This window comes from Eretmochelys imbricata, chromosome 22 (genome assembly GCF_965152235.1).
Source record: "Eretmochelys imbricata isolate rEreImb1 chromosome 22, rEreImb1.hap1, whole genome shotgun sequence".
Classification (NCBI taxonomy): domain Eukaryota; kingdom Metazoa; phylum Chordata; order Testudines; family Cheloniidae; genus Eretmochelys; species Eretmochelys imbricata.
Window position 1 is genome coordinate 13767486 of NC_135593.1, and position 17267 is coordinate 13784752.

Here is a 17267-nt window from a genome sequence, read left to right on the forward strand (position 1 = left end):
GAAGAGTGTAGCAGTAGGAATATACAATGGCGATGGTGACTGTGACAAACTGAAGGAGAAGAGAGGGGCTACAAAAACAGAAAACCCAATTACAAGGGAGGATTTCAACTATGTTGTCTATGAGCATGTCACCTCAGGATGTGATAAAGAGAGAACATTTCTAGACACCAATAATGGCTGCTTCCTAGAACAGCTTTCCCTGGAATCCATAAGGGGAGAGGCAATTCTTGATTTAGTCCTAAGTGACGCACAGTGTCTGGTCCAAGAGGTGAATATAGCTGAACTGCTCGGTAATATCAACCATGATGTAATTAAATTTAACATCCTTGTAGGGGGGAAAATACCAAAGAAACCCACCACAGTAGCATTTAACTTCCTTTTAATTTACATGTTATTAGGCTCCTCACTTTTGTGTAGTTCAAAAACGGGAACAATCACAAGAGAGAAATGGCTGCAAGCTGTATGGAAACTTTTAAAAAACACGATAATACAGACTCTAACTATACGTATACCCCAAACAATAATTTTCTTTAAAAAATAAGACAAAAAATTCCATCCTGGCTAAACAACAGAGTAAAGGAAACGGAGACAAAAAGGCATCCTTTAAAAATTGGAAGTCAAAACCTGCTAAGGAAAATAGAAAGGAACTTAAACTCTGGCAAGTCAAGTGTAAAAGTATCATCAGGCAGGCCAAAAAAGAATTTGGAGAGCAACTAGCACAAGACTCAAAAACTAACAGCAATTTTGTTAAGTACATCAGAAGCAGGAAGCCTGCCAAACAATCAGTGGGGCCCCTGGACAACTGAGGCGCTAAAGGAAGACAAGGCTATTGTGGAGAAGCTAAACAAATTCTTTGCATTGGTCTCCATGGCTGAGGATGTGAGGGAGATTCCCACACCTGAGCCATTCTTTTTTGGTGGCAAATCTGAGGAACTGTCCCAGACTGAGGTATCAGTAGAGGAAGTTTTGGAACAAATTGATCAATTAAACAGAAATAAGTCACCAGGACCAGATGGTATTCACTTAAGAGTTCTGAAGGAACTCAAAGATGAAATTGCAGAACTACTAACTGTGGTATGTAACCTATTGCTTGGATCGACCTCTGCACCAGATGATTTGAGGATAGCTAATGTGACACCAATTTTTAAAAAAAGGTTCTACAGGCAACCCTGGCAATTACAGGCTGGTAAGGCTAACTTCAGTACCAGGCAAACTAGTTAAAACTATATTAAAGAACAGAATGACCAGAACACACAGATATGATGGGGAAGAGTCAGCATGGCTTTTGTAAAGGGAAACCATGCCTCACCAATCTACTAGAATTTTTTGAGGGTGTCAACAAGCATAGGACAAGGGTGAGCCATTGGATACAGTGGCACTGGCCACTATTGGAAGACAGGATACTGGGCTTCCCTTGGGGTGGCTGGGTTGCATCCCTTTGCATTTTAGCTTCTCATGTGAGGCAGTGGGCCTGTGGGGGGAAATTCTGTTGCTGTTTCCCTGTTAAAGCATAAGATCTATTACTGCTAACTCCTTGGGTTAGTTTGTCTTCTCTTCCTTTTCCCCTCATGATTAAGAAGCTGGGTCAGGCCTACGATATGGCTAGCGGGCAGGGATGTTTCATTTGCAGAATTTCTCTGTCTCTTAAACTTCCTGTTTGTGACAAATAGAGAAGTAGAGGAGGCAGGCAGCCAGCTCGGAGGCAGGCAGCCAGCTCTCGCGGCAATGGAGAGAGAAGAAATCAAGAGTCAAGAAAACACAAGCTACAGTTACCTCATGACACAACAATCGGTCTTACGACATCTTCTGAGACCATGCGCTAGTTACCTGCAGGGGGCATCAGTTTGCCAAGAAAGCAATCTATTGTCCACATACTGATTACACGATCAGGGTTGTAGACAGAATGCTTCCCCCAAAACCTAAATTAATTCACCCTACATTTTGAATGAGCTGCACAGAATGGAAGGGGATTTGGTCACTAGGAAATTTCAGATTTGGACTGCACACAGAGGGCAAGTTAAATCTTTACAAGGAGGGGCTGGGCAATTCACAGGGGGGGAAGAGATTTTCCATGTGCTGCTTTGGAGAATTACATTCTGTGCAGTTGAACAATGAAAGAGGAATAATGCCAAGGAAGGAACAATGCCAGACAGACAGTAAGTATGCTAGCTGCAATTATTTATCCAGTAAAATGGCGTGGCAGCATCACACAGGGGGCAGTGGGAAGAAAATTATTGCAGTGGGATGATTTATAAATTGGAAACAAATTGTTAGGAAATTGGCTTGCTCACATTGATTGTCTAGTGTCATGATTGTTGCTCCCATCAGCTCCATCATGTTGACTATCACATGATATTCAATGCTCACTCAGCAGTGGGGAAGGAAAAGCCCCCAGCAGCAGTCATTAGAGTTACAAATGGCATTCTAAAGGAGCAAAACCTCTTAGCTGCATTGAAATGGACTCTTATATTAAGGATCCAGTTAAAAGTAATTGAACAAATAGAACGGTACAAATGAATTTAATGATCAAAATGAAAAGAATTGGGTAGTTACATTGTTTGCTTTTGCATCTCACTCAGCTTGGACCATTCATAGAGTTTAAGGCCGGAAGCGACCATCATCTAATCTGAATGCCTGAATAGGCAGGAGATTTTACCTGGTGATTCCTGCATCCAGACCATCAACTTGTGGCTGAGCCAATACCATCACCTAGCTGCCATACGCATGTTCATCTGTAGATCTCAAAGCACTTTACAGTGGAGGAGGTCAGCAGCATTATCCCTATTTTACAGATAGGGATACTGAGGCACCAGGTGGTGACCGGATTTGCCCAAATTCAGCCAACAATCCAGTGGCAGAGCTGGGACAGACCCAGATCTGCTGCACTTCAGCCCATTATGCTATACATGAAGCCACATTGCCTCCCCTAGAGCACAGCTCTAAGTCAAGACAACGAAGTGCTGAGACAACAGTCTCCCGGGTCACTGCCTGCTGCTAGTCATTTTCCCTTTCCTGTTCTCATGCATGAGAACAAAGGGGCTATGTTTGAATTGCATACACACAAGGGAATGGCTTGTTTAAACAAACAAAAATGCATGGAAACACTTCTATACATATTCCATTTTTGTAAAAGTTCATTTATTTATAATCAACATATGGGGCCAAATTTGACCCAACCATCCCTTGAACATACGTTGTAAGCTCACTGGGGAAGAGGTGACCTATTACTATGCCTTTGTACAGAGCCTGGCACAATGGGGCTGAGGTCTTGATGTCTCTGGATGATAGCAGAATGCAAATAAGTAACCGTACTAATGGTTGGAAACGGATGTCATACAGTACAGCTATATCAGTGATAACAATGTCAATCAGGGATGTTACATTATTTTATGGTTATTTATTAGGTGTATTGTGGCAATGCCTAGGACCCTGGTCCTGGACCAGGAGCCCCTCATGCAAGGTGCTGTACAATCACAGAGCAAAAAGATGGTCCAGTTTTACTAGTCCATTGCTAAACATAAAGGGACAGATCCTCAGTTGGTGTAAATCACCTTACCTCCAGTTACTTCAATTAATAGCCCAGCTCCTCTCCTCCTGTACTACTGCTGTGCACCACTCAGGTGCTCCTAAATGGCTGAATCCGGGCCTAAATGGCCAGCAGAGAGCATCCTCAGTGTAGGGGAGAAATCAGCTGGAATCAAGTGGTATCGTTCGCTCTTACACCAACTGTCCCACACACATCATGGCGGCATGCTGGATGGAGTTTGCCTGGGCTATACAATTTACAGCTGGCATATGATCCCTTAGAGATCACACCCCGGTGGTGTAAGTTAGAACAGTGGCTAAGATGCTCTAATTTAAGATGGGGGGCAGGGCTAGAGCAAACATGTCAGGAAAAGCAGGGAGGCATAAGTTGCCACTTAACAGCCCCCTTTCAACCCCTGCCTTTGCCATCTCCGTGCAAAAGGCAACCATGTTTCGGTCTCTGTGTATATAATGTCTTCTGCAGTTTCCACGGTATGCATCCGATGAAGTGAGCTGTAGCTCACGAAAGCTCATGCTCAAATAAATTGGTTAGTCTCTAAGGTGCCACAAGTCCTCCTTTTCTTTTTGCGAATACAGACTAACACGGCTGCTACTCTGAAACCTACTACAGGGGGGCCATGCTGCACTTACATCACCACATCCCTGGTTGGAATCGCCCCCTCTTCAAGGTTAGATTTAAGCAATATTTCTGGGGGGAATCCATAGGATTCTTGAGGAAGCCGGGCAGGGCTTCAGGTGTCAATTAACAAACGATCTAATGGCCAATGCTGGAGTCTGGCTGGTCTCCATGGGAGAGATGCTACAGGTGCGAATTCCAATCGATTGATGTAACTGGTGCAAACACCCCCTCTCCCCCCAGCTTTTCCCAGTGCTGAGAGTGGCCTGTTTTGGTGGAGGTGAACCCATTTAGGTTAAAAACTGGTTTAAGTTAAACCCATGTACCTCTCCTGTGTAGACAAACGCCTTGGAGAACATTTGTCTCCACATCCCTCACCTGCCAGATAGACCCACAATTTCTACACGAGGGGAGGAGGCAGGTGGATGTGGAGGGACACAGGCGGGTTCCAGAAGGAACCCCCCCCGCCCTCCAAGCAGACTTGTTCCCATGGGCAGCGTTTCAGTTTGCAGGTGTGGGGAGAGGGGTCCGGAAGAAGAGGCAAGCAGGCCCGCCCTTCCAAAAGATCCCTGCTCTTCCGAGAGCAGAGGGCGCGCTCGCCCCCCTCTGAGAACGTCCTGATTAGAATAGGTTTCAGAGTAACAGCCGTGTTAGTCTGTATTCGCAAAAAGAAAAGGAGTACTTGTGGCACCTTAGAGACTAACCAGTTTATTTGAGCAGATTAGAATAAAATCAGCCTTTGTCCCCCATCCCCCGCTTTTGTCCTCTCCCTCCTGAGGATGTAAAACCCCCTAATCACCTTCATTTGAATTTCAAATAACCCCCCTCCTATGCCTCTCCCCACACCCCAACTGCCTCTGAGCTGGGCATATGGAAATTTCTCCTGCCTTAGACCCAGCTGCGCAATGCAAATCAGCAGCCGTATGCAAATCCCGAGCAGACACCAGCACCATAGCAACCAGCTGTTTCATGGCTGGCTGTGGCTGTCTTTCTCTATCTGGGCCCCGCCCTGGGGCTGATCCCCCAGCTGTTCAGAGTGGGAGAGGCAGGAGAACTCATTGGGGTGCTGAAGGGAGTTGCACGGGATGGTGGGATGTGAGCCCCTTTGCACTACATGGTGGACTGAGAACCCACCAACTCACTTCATGAGTCGTCGTACTGCCACGGCGGAGTAGCAGTATGAGAGGACTTGTTCCCTTGGCCTGCATTTGAACCACTGACCTAGAGGTGAAAGACTCCCTACCCCATTGAGTCTTGAGCCAATTAGCTTTAAATTGACCCTTATTATGAACAGCAGCACCTTTGGCCCCCAACAGCGATTAGTGGCCCATTACTCTAGGTGCCACACAGGTATTCAGGGGACGTCTGCACTGCGTCTGCATAGATGTACTTTCTCTACCTTTGATTGAGCCAGCCAGGTAAAAATAGCAGCGTAGCCATGGCTGGCAAGACAGCTGCCTGAGTATGTACCCAGGACCAGGGGACAGGATTGTACGTGGGCAGCTAGCAGGGGATACACTGCTATTTTTAGCACACTAGCTTGATCAAAGCTAGCCTTTGTACGTCTTCCTGAGCAGGAAATTCCACCTCCAACGGCAAAATAGGCGTTGCCACAGGGAGACACAATCCCTGCCCCAGAGAGTTTACAATCTAACTAGACAAAAGGAGGGAAAACAGTTTATTGTCCCATTTTACAGATGGGAAAACTGAGGCACTGAGATCATGTGCCTTTCCCAAGGGAATTTGTGGCAGAGCTGGGGATTGAACCAAGCTCCCCTGCCCTCTTTGCAAGACCCTAAGCACCCAGCAAAATGGATAGAGATTAATGCACTTAGGACTTCCAAAAGCAGTTGAGTGTGGACAGTAGAGAAGGGGAGAGCTTTTGGCTTGTGAAGTTTTGCCTGGTGCAGTGACTTTGGTGGCAGAGATTGCCTCCCATCTCAGAAACTGCCTCCAGTCTCTCAAGTCTCCTGCCAGTAAAGCTTGGGTGATAGCCACCCTGGCCAACAGCCTGGAGACCACCTGAGCTGAAGCTCCCTAGCTGGGGCTGTGACAACTCACATCTTCTGCAGATGGGCACAGAGGAGGACCTGGGCAGTGGGAGGATGTTGGTATGAGGCCAGGATAGGATTCAAGAGGGAGAAGATTGGTTCCCAAATCCAGGGAAACAGGCTCCTCAGGGATTATCCGAGGTATCGGGCACTTGCAATTGATTTGCCTTTGATGGGAGCTTGGCCAGATCTTTGCTTGCCCCCCCCCCCCGGGAACCCAGCATCAGCACAGTGGCACAGCGCCATCCTGTGAGCCATGGGCTGTCCAGGAGGGCCCTGCGGGGTGCACCCGACTGGCAGCACAAACAGACAAAGCTGGGCTGCAGAGAGCTGTGTCTTCCTTGTTCTAGGATGCCCACGCGCTGTGCTCGCCCTGGTCTCCTGCGCGGCTGTGCAGCTCCCCACTTGCCAGGTGGAGCGGGGTGGGGATGGAAGATGTTCCCAGTGCCTGCAGCCATTCAGCTGCTGACAGCTGTGTTTGAAGTGTTTCCCTGATGCACTTTTGTTTAAACCTTGGCTTCCCCCACCCCACAATCCCGACTGAGCTCCAGTGAAATCAAAGGTTTCAGAGTAGCAGCCGTGTTAGTCTGTATTCGCAAAGAGAAAAGGAGTACTTGTGGCACCTTAGAGACTAACCAATTTATTTGAGCATAAGCTTTCGTGAGCTACAGCTCATTTCATCGGATGCATCGGATACTGTAGCTCACGAAAGCTCATGCTCAAATAAATTGGTTAGTCTCTAAGGTGCCACAAGTCCTCCTTTTCTTTTAGTAAAATCAAAGCAGCAGCTCTGCTTGGTGCGACCTGCGGTTCTGATCAGAGCAGAGAGTGCACAGCAAAGGCCTGACATGAACAAATGGAGGAGAAGCTCATCTAGTCATTTCATTTCACCATATACTGGTGGTTTAGACAACCACAGGACGGCGCAGCCCTCTGCTTGCTGGCTTGGAGAGCAGGGGCGACGCTGATTGGTGCTGACCCCCCTCCACTCCCTCTGAAGTCAACCCAATATTTGCTGGCATGGCCTGTGTCAATTTCCCCTGTAGGACCTGGGCTCAGAGATGCACCAAGGGACAGGCAGGTAAAGGAGGCGACGAGAGAGAAAGACGCTCCACTCCCTCAGAAGCTCCACTCCCTCAGGCTGCCTTCTTTCTCCCAGAGAAAACACACACTATCTCTCAGCCCAGACCAACAGATCCAGCACACCAGAGGGGTCTGTCCCTACCCCCATATTTTCATTTGCAGCTATCTATCCCCCCCACTCATTTCAGGATGATGATGATTTAGCATTTCGGCAGCCCCACAGCGCAGAGCGGTGCCTTACAGAAAAAGACAAGGGAAGTCCCCAGCCCAGCTGCACACACTTACTCCATTAGAGGCCCCAAAGGAGAACGGGGCTCCATTATACTAGGTGCCATACAAACACGCAGAAAGAGGCAGTCCCAGGCCCGGTGAGTTGACCATGTAGCACAGCCCTCGTTAGCATAGGGCGCTCCATAGGAGTCAGAGGGATTCCTCCTGGAAGTAAGCATTGGAGGATGGTCCTAGGCGCTAGCCTAGGTCTTGGGAGACCCAGGCATAACTCTTGGCTCCATCACAGACTTCTTGAGTGACTCAGGTAAGTACACTTACACTGCAGCTAGAGGTATAATTTACAGCTCAAGGAGACATGCGTGTACTACCTTTCGTTGAGCTTGTGCACTGAGGGCAGGTCTACACTGCAATTAAAAACCCACTGCTGTCAGATGCTGAGCACACTCACCTCCCGTTAGCACTAAGGGGAGCTGAAGACGCACCCAAGTGGCTGGGGGTAACACTGAGCTGGTTGAAATTTTGTAAGACTTTTTTGTTGTTGTTGGGGCGGAGGAGGCAGGAAAGGCCTTTTTTAAAAACAATTTCTCATCCCAAACTGTCGACATTGTCAGAATGGTTCCTCTTGCGTCAAAAATGTCATGCCTTTTTACAAAATAAAAACACAAAGGGTTTTTATAGCTAAATAGTTAGCACCAGTTTTTGGAGGGGTTTTTGGTAAAGGAAACATTTCACTAACTTGTTTTTTGGGGGCGGGGAATAGAAAATATGGAGGAAATTTTGAAAAAGAAAATCGAAAAATGGGTCCATTTGGAACACTTCGAAATGAAAACAAATTCCTCAGTTAATACTTTTTTCCCCCCTCTGCGAAAATAGGTCATCATATTTCAGCCAATTCTGGTAACACAGGGAAAAGTCATGAGTTATGATTTTGTTGACAATTCCCATCAGAGCCTTTAGCTGTGTTTTTTAGAACTAGAGCCAGATCGACCGAGGTATTTGGGTGCTTGAAGAGGCAGATACGTGCCTAACCTGCTTTGGCACTTTAGAAAATACCAGATGCCGAACTCCCATTAAAAGTCAATGAAAATAAATGCAATTCCCAGTAGGTACCTATCTGCATCTCTAGGTGTTTGTAAATCTGGCCCTAGTAATTTTCCATTCTTTATAGTTACAATATTTGTAGCTTGGTAACTCTTCCTGTGAGGAGGCAAGATTCCTGGGGGGCTGTTTGGTTTGTTCCAACTTACTAGATCCTTTAAAAATGGAAGAAAACCAGCCCTCAATTAACAAGCCTTTCAAGGAGGATTTCTCCATTTGGAGCTCATAAGCAAAATAGGTTACTATTATGAATTGCAATAGTCTTCCCCTGGCAGCGTGAATCAGTGAAAATAAAATGAACTTTTTTGAGGAAGTTCAGTAAACTGTCTGGTTATTTATTAATTCACAGAATAAGAGCTAAAAACAGGTTTTAAAAAATAAAATATAGGGCCAGATTCCTACAATTGGCTTAGATCCATTGGCATCAGCGGAGAGATCGGACACACAAAACTCAGCCTGAAAGCCCGATCCTGCGCTGAGCACCCTTACATTCCATTGTGGTCTTGGGGGGAAAGGGGAGCCAAGAGCTCTTAGCAATTCACAGGATCCAGGCTTGGTGGTTTGTTGTAGCTGGGCAAAGGTCCTGGGGGCAACACTGAGAAGCTAGAATTTCACTGCAGTATCTGCTCCCATGTTGTCACAGTCTCCCCCTAGTCTGTTCACTTCTGAAGATCCTGAACATATCAGGCAGCTACAGAGGTTGCATTAAGAGAGTCTCTGAAAAATTACCAACCAATTCATTCTTCTGATGGAACAGAAGCATTTCCTCCACCACTGAATGGAAGATCTTTACAGATTTGTATTTCTCTGCATGGCTTCAAGGCCCTCAAAGCAATATTCATTCATCTCCGATTATTCATTCATGTTTTTAAATAAAGGTGCTTTACCTGCGCACTTTCACTTCCAACTCATCACTACAAGGAGGATCTATTTTCAGGTTTAAAGACACCTAGTTACTAAGCTAATTTAAAATGAACGTATTTTATCGAGTAAGCCCAATTCTGATCTCAGCTATACAAGTTTTATACCAATGGCACTCCACTGACTTCAGCAGAAATTACTCTGCAATTAACCAAGTGCAACAGATCAAAATCAAGCCCAATCACCATGTAAAGAACTGATACTAGAAAGAGAGCTTGACTCATGTAATGAGCTAAAGATCCCCGGGCTTGAAACAATTAAAAAGAGATTGTTGCTATCTTCCAGGAAATATAGGGCCAGAATTTCACAAGAGTTCAACATCCGTGTAGGCACCATAACAACAGGCCAGACTGGCGGCACATTGGGTTCAGGGCTGTTTTGAATATCTGGCCCACATTGTGAGCACAGAACACTTAAAAATCTAGCCCTGAGTTCTTCTGAAAATCTGGGGTGAAATCCTGAAATGGGACTTTTGACATTGACTTCCGTGGAGTGAAGATTCTAACCCAGCCCGTCTATACAGAAATTTGCACTAACTAAAGGAGGCGTTCCTAGATAACCCAACAGAATTTTTCCACTTCTAAATTCTAATATCTGAATAAAGGGCTAGTTCACGTCCTATTAAAATGCATTTAGGATTATTTTCTTGTTCGCATTTAAAAACTCTGTATTGGTTGTAATGCAGACAGGGATTCTTTACTGACTTCAGCTGCAAAAGAGCTCTGCACATTGGATAGGTAATGTTGTACCAAGATCTTTGGAGTATCTGGCTACATCACAACAGATGCTGCTGGGTTCTGAGAACGTTTTGAAATTTTGGTAAACATTTTGTGGAAGCGAAGCCTTTTTGAAAACCTGGCCCAAGTTGTGAGTGCCAGCCACTTTTAACTCTGACCCGGACCTCTTTGGAATCTTTGTCCCTAAGTCAAAGCACTGAAGTAAAATGACTGCCGATTAATCCCTGTTGTAACTTTACTGATTCCAGTGACATATACACCAAGGAGGAATGTGACCCTGGGAGTTTTGTCTGAGTAAAGACTCCTGAACAGGCCCTGAAATGCAATAAAGAGCTATCTGTGCAAGGTTGGGTACTTCAAGATTATATTAACATTATTAAACCTTTGACCGCCCGTCTCTTTTGGTGCTTAATCATGTTGAACATTACTGAGCTTTGAACTGGTTAACAGCTATTAAGAAAAGATCTTTCATTCCCATCTGGGTGTGAGCTCAGCTTTACCCCAGTGTGGATTCTTGACCAACACACAAGCTGGTTTGAGGAGTCGGACGCAAAGCACAGAATGCAACGTCCAACAGTGCACGCCTCCCCCTTCGAGCACCCCACGTCCTGGGATAGTCTCTTACCTGGTTCCACTTGGTCGTGTTCATTCTGCGCTTCTGTGGAGTCTGCCACATCGCCACTCATCCTGAGTGCTGAAAAGAAGGCACAACTGATTTTAATAACAGACCCAGGCAACAGGCACATGTGGCTTCCACTGAACAACGCAAATCAATGTGTAATTACAATAAGCCATCAGACTTTCAAATTCTTGCTTCCTCAGCATAGAATATTCATCAGCTCTGAGGACACCTTTTCCCTCCTGTTGCTCTCCGCATGTCCCTCATTCCTTTCCCCCTCCTCAATATACCACTGGGCTTCTCACCTTTTGTGTCGTACGTTTCCAGCATCAGAGTGGCAATCGGGGTGCAAGCTCTCCTTTCCTTATTGGCCTTTCCCCAGAGTTTATTACACTGGTTTCTTGACTGCGTTAACCAGGGAGAAAGGGCTCTACCATTGCTCCTCAGTTTGGGGCTCAATCACTGACTCTCCTGACTTCTTTCCACAACTTTCCCCCTCTCCCATCGTTTGTTTAGCAACAACGTGTCCGGTGCTGTACAAAACATACAGTAAAGATGGGCCCTAACAGAGGCTCGCACAGTGATGAGGAGATGGAGCAGGAGAGGGAATACTTTAGAGGCGAGTCTCTCTCGCTCCTGCCAGTTACCTCCCCAATTCAATTTGCCTCTCTCCATCTCGCCCTCATCTTGATCACGGCTCCCCCCACATCCTCCCCAGCCCCATGCTTGTTCTTTAATGTCCAAAAACACAGAGCATACCACTTCATGGCATAGTGACGTCCCAAAGACAATCGGAGCAATCTGCCACCTAACTCCAGCGTTTCTGCCGGAGCCCTTTTTATGTCAATAAATCAAACATTTACCCTTAAAGTGACAGCTGCCACCACGCCTGGGGTCAGAACCTTCTTCAGGGACAGCTGAAAGAAAGGGAAGGGGGAGAAATAGTCAACTTTGCCCAAACTTGCCGTTTAGGTCCTCTCCTTATTAAAGAGCCGAAGCACAGAATCAATCGAAGAAGGAAGAATACAATAGTCAAATTCACATGGACCCCCCCCCCCCACATCCAGGAGAATTTTAACTCTTTCCAACCTAGTTGGACAAATAAAAAAAAAAGATGAACTGATTAATTTGCATAGGCTTCCAGCAGCCAATCCCCATTGAGGAGATAGGCTGATTTGCATGAGGTCATAATAATACCATGTGCAAGCTACATGTGTGCACTCAAGTAGTTTGGCCTGGATAAAAGAAGCAGGTGGAAACCTTCCCCTTAAAGAGACATTGCCTGAATCAGGCAAACTTTTTTAAAAGCATAAACCAATTATTTTCATGCAGCAAGGAGAGAGAAGAAATTAATACTGTTTTCATATCCAGTCCCCATCGTTACTAACGCTAATGTTGCTTGGCAATATTCCAATGAAGCTTTTCGTTTTTCAATAGAAAATGCCTTTTTTTGACCAAATTAAAGTTTGTTTTTTTTTTTTTTTTTTATTGTGGTCAACATTTTTCATGGCCAACAAAAGGTTTCAAAATGGAAAATTAGGTTTCATTTTGGTGGAGCAGAAAAGTAACACCCCCACTTTTTAAGCTGTTTTCTACCGGAATAAAAATTAAAAAGTTGGTGGAAAGGGTTTCTTTCTTACCAAAACTCCACTGGGGCCTGGATTTTGGTTGGGGGTCTTTAGACAATAATAAGAATATAACCAATTGTACTGCCGTCCTGCCCAGAGTCCCAGGCTGAGACTGAGGTGACAGCTGATTGAGAAGTGATTTTTATTCCCATGAAACCTACTGACAAAAAAACAAAAACAGATTTTTGTTTTGTCAAAAAAAAAAAATTTTTTTTCAAAAGTTTTTGGGGTTTCAACAAAACAAAAATAAAAAAGCTCCCAAAACTAAAAACAAACAAGCAAAAAATGGTTTTTTCAACAATCTCCACCCCCACCCCCATTAATACAAAACCAACATGGAAATTTCCATTTGGATAAAAACGCCATTTAAAAAACAGTTAAAAAAACCCCAAAATGCCTAGTATTTCTTGAATATCCAGGACAGTGGTGTTCAACCTTTTTGCGGACACCTAAAAAGTTTTGAATGGAGCTGTGGACTCCTTTGGAGCTCTTAGACAGTCTGTGGACCCCAGGGGTCCGTGGACCATGGATTGAAAACCACTCATCTGGACTGTTGATTCGGATTTTGTTTGCAGCAATATAACTCCGTTGGTTTTAGGAGAGTTACTCCTTATTTACACCAGCGGGAGAGAGGATTCAGGCCCTCTGTTGTAATTTTTTGGGTGGAGATGGTTGGTCCCAGCTGCAGGGCTGCAACTCTCATGGTTTTCTTGCCAGCTTTGTGATATTTGCTGCTTCTGTTGAAGTCCCAGCTCCTGGAGTCAGGTAGTTTTCCGAGACTCAAGTAAGTACATTTCTAGCCCTTGTGGTTGAGAAGCAGAAAAAGTGACCCCCCTCCCCCCTCCCAGGCTCAAATAGCAAAAAGCAAATAAACCCCTCCCCCCCAAATTTTTTTCTTTAATCTTATGATTTTTAAGACAATCTCATAATTTTTGCGGGAAGCTGGCTCCTGCTTTTTGGAAATGATGCTGCTGCTGACATCCTTGGAGGATTCCCTTAAAGCTGGTGAGAAAAAAACCCATGTGTCGATGGCTAAGGAGATGCCAGGCTGCTCTGTGCTAAAGGAAACACCTGTTTATTTACATCTTAAGAGCCCTCCCAATAAACATGCGACATTTAGCCTGCATGATAAAACAGACACATCAATAAACTTGCAGCAAATAATCAATTCCTCTAGATAAAGTCTGCGGCTAGACTGGAAGCCAATTTAAATTCATAATCTTCCTACAGTTTCGTGTTTCCACTACAGCTTTGCTAGCTAGGACATTTCACACAGAATAAGCAGGGCAATCAAAATAAATGGGGAAAATAACGATGTGGATCTGTTTTAAAGCCCTTGCCTGCTGGGATGTCCTGAGTTAAAGGCAGTCACTGTGGTATACTCCACATGAGAAAAGGTTTGCTGACTAGATATAGGTCTCCCAGCAAATCCTCTTTGTGGAGAGGCAACTTCTCTGCATAGTGCTTTTGCCGTTATAGTTTATATCAGTTCTACAAATAAAATAAGCTATATTAGCAAACACTCCTTTTTGCCGGTATGACTGAGTCCAGTTTTACTTCTATAATGATAAGCAGCATCGTTGCAGCCGTGTTGGTCCCAGAATATTAGACACACAAGATGGGTGAGGAAATAGCTTTTATTGGACTGGTATTACCTCATCCATCTTGTCTCTTTGGTATCACAATGTCATTTTAAAAAAAACCCCAAAACCTGTCAGCTCATTTTACCAAGGGTAGATCTGGCCTTTGGCTTAAAGAGGCACTATTAAGCAAAAAGTTATATTGGCTGACATTTTCAAATGGAGCCTACGGAATTTCCCAATGCACATAAGCACCGAATTCACACAGGCACCTCACCAACAGAAGTTGGTCCAATAAAAGATATTTTGCCTTACCTGCCTTGCCTCTCTAATTCACACAGACGCCTTTGAAAATTCCATCCATTGTCAACACAAAAAGCAAATAAAAAACACCTTATACCTCCCACCCCCACCCCCTGCAAATTAAAATCCGTACAAACAAACAAGCCAAACGTTTTCCCAAATCTGATCATATATCAGGGCAATATTTTCAAACCGAGGAGCTAAAGGTAGGCTCCTACTCCCATATTTAGGCACCTAAATGATAGCAGGCTGATTTTCAAAGATGTTGTGATCCTCTGAACCACTCAATGCCAACAGGTTCACTGGGCTATAAAACGAACTCCTATCAGGCCTGACAAACTCACTGTACTTAACCCATGGCTGTCAGAGTATTTATCCGTAAAGAGTGTTAGGTAAGACCTTAAATGAAAGCGAAGCTTATGCTGGTCATTAATATCAATTACGTGATGGGCGTACGGCTTCTATTCAAGGAGTTGAGTGTAGGTACTGAAAAATATATCCAGAGAGTCTGCATCGAGGTAGGTGTCTCCAGCAGAGACAGGTTCGGTCTCAGACCAAGACTTTGTCCATCTAGCTCACTGACACGTAAATGAAGCATTGTACTACTTCACAACAGGCCTGCCAATTGCAGTTTGAACTGCATGCTAATAAAGACCAACAAGACGTGTAACTAACAGGAACAGACAGGCAAGGGGGAGAAGTGTCTTATCTGATGGTGCACTTCAAAGGTTCAGTGGGCTAGAACTGGGCGACAAGTAACACGTTTTGGGATTCAGGCATTGGGGAAACCTCTCGACGGGCCTGGGATGTTCATGAATCAAGCATCCATGAATGCTTGGATCCTGGTGTTGACTGAAAACTAGCAGCTCGGTCGAAGAATGGCTCCTTGGGAGAAAAATCTACTTTGTTATACAGGAAAGGGAATCAGTCATAAGCGTAGACCTAGGATTGCATTTTGCCTGTGCAACTATTTCTATTTCCACTTATAATCCTTACTCACTCGAACTCTTAAATCTTAACTTTTAGTAATACATTTACGATTGTTTCACTGTAAATATAGGCCAGTGCTGAGACATTAGAAAGGACCTGATCCCGAGCTGTGCCAGTCACAGTGCTCCTTCAGCACAGCTTACCTGGTAATTTCTGTGAGTGGCCAGTGACAGGGGCTGGCCGCTGCAGGGAGTGCTCCGAGCACTCATGGGATGGTGTGCACCTGAGCTACAGTGGGCAAAGATAAGACTGCTTCATGTTAGAGGCAAGTAGCAGTGAGGGGCCTTACAACTCTGGTGCCCTTGGGGAGCATGGCAGGTGCTGAGCACCCACAACTTGCCCTAAAGTCAATGGGACTTGCAAAGGTTCAGTACCACTGAGGATTGGCCCAACCTTATTTATTGAGGTGCCTACATGTGGCTTTAGAACCCTGCCTTTAGTACATACTCCACCCCCGCCCACAGAGAAAACATTGGCTGCAGATGGCAAAAAATATTTAAAAACATTGAACACCCTTCCTATCATAAACGGCAAAGACATTTCTCAGTTGGTGGAAGTCTACTGATTTCAAGGCAGTTACGCCAGCAGGGAATTTGGTTGAACAACGAAACTAGCCAAATCAGTGGAGCTGGTTGGGAATTGTCTGACAAAACGTTTTGGTGGAAAGGCTCATGTCTGATGAATTTTTCAATTACAATTTTTTTTCCCCCCCAAAGAGCTTTGAAGTTGTCAAAGCATTCTAAATGGAAAAAAATCCAGGCTTAGGGTTCTTTGCATTTTGAAATTTAAGCTAATAGTTTTAATTATTTTTTAAATGGTCAAAATCAAACCAAAACGTTTTGACATCCACGTTTCAGGTAACCGAAACCAAAACATTTCTCAATATCTGGATATTTTTGAGATTTCAGCTTTTTTGTCCAGATTCTGGAGAGGAAATTTTTTCAAAATCTAAAAAAAATGGTTGAGAGATGGGAAACCAGTTCCCTGCCCAGCTCTATTAGTCAGTTTTACTTCTGTATGTAACCACTTTTCACCAGCTGTCTTTCCTGCCCGACAGTTTGCAGAGTTTAGGCTGCAAACCATAAGAGGGAAGGTTTCCATCCGGACAAAAACAAACAGTTTTCATTGGAATTTAACAAGCCATTGAGACATTTCTATAGATCATAGATTTTTTTTTTAAAGTCTTACAAAAACCTAACTACTTGGGTTAAATGAGAGTGGCTGGGGATTTGATTTTAAAATCAAAACAATACTTTTTAAAGATCTTTAGATCACCCGCAGATTGTGGGTCAGATCCTCAACAGGTATAAAACAGTGAAGTCAATAAGTTTTGCTGATTTACACCAGCTGAGGTTCTGGCCCAGTATATTTAGCCTGAATGTCAATGCTCTTGTTATTTGGAAAAAAATCCATTTCCTCCCTCACTTATTGCTGACATATGAGACTGGATTTGGGTGTTTTAATTGCAACATTCAAATAGCTCAAGGGCCAGTGCAGCGTGTAAGGACAACGGGTCCCTGCTTTATTTCAGGTCCCTGAATCTTCATCCATTGCTCTGGAGAAAAAAAGAACCTCAAACTTTAGTTCTTGGGAGGTGAAATCTCAGAGACTGGTTCAAAGTACATTGAAATGAATGGGAGTCTTTTTAGTGACTTAAATGGGCTTTGGGGCAGTTTGCTTTTAACTTCCTCCATCAAGGTTTTTGGTCAAGCGGGGGCTGTCTGAGCAACCAGCAGCATCCACGACACCATGGCATTCCTGATTCAAAAGCAGAGAGTGATGAGCTGGAGTCAGCAGTCCCGTCCACTCCCAGGACTTAGGGAACTCCGGTGAGGTAACACGAAGCCACTCAGATTTCAGATAG

The 17267-nt window shown here is 44.7% G+C and overlaps 1 protein-coding gene across 1 annotated transcript in view; it reads right to left on the minus strand.

Annotated features, from left to right (window-relative positions):
- Positions 1–17267, minus strand: part of POU2F3 (POU class 2 homeobox 3) — a 60470-nt gene that overhangs the window by 41080 nt on the left and 2123 nt on the right. The window contains exons 2-3 of the mRNA XM_077839840.1: positions 11766–11819; positions 10909–10977 (exon numbers count right to left, since the gene is read on the minus strand). Coding sequence (XP_077695966.1) covers positions 10909–10977; positions 11766–11819 — 123 coding nt within the window. The remainder of the gene's footprint in view (positions 1–10908; positions 10978–11765; positions 11820–17267) is intronic.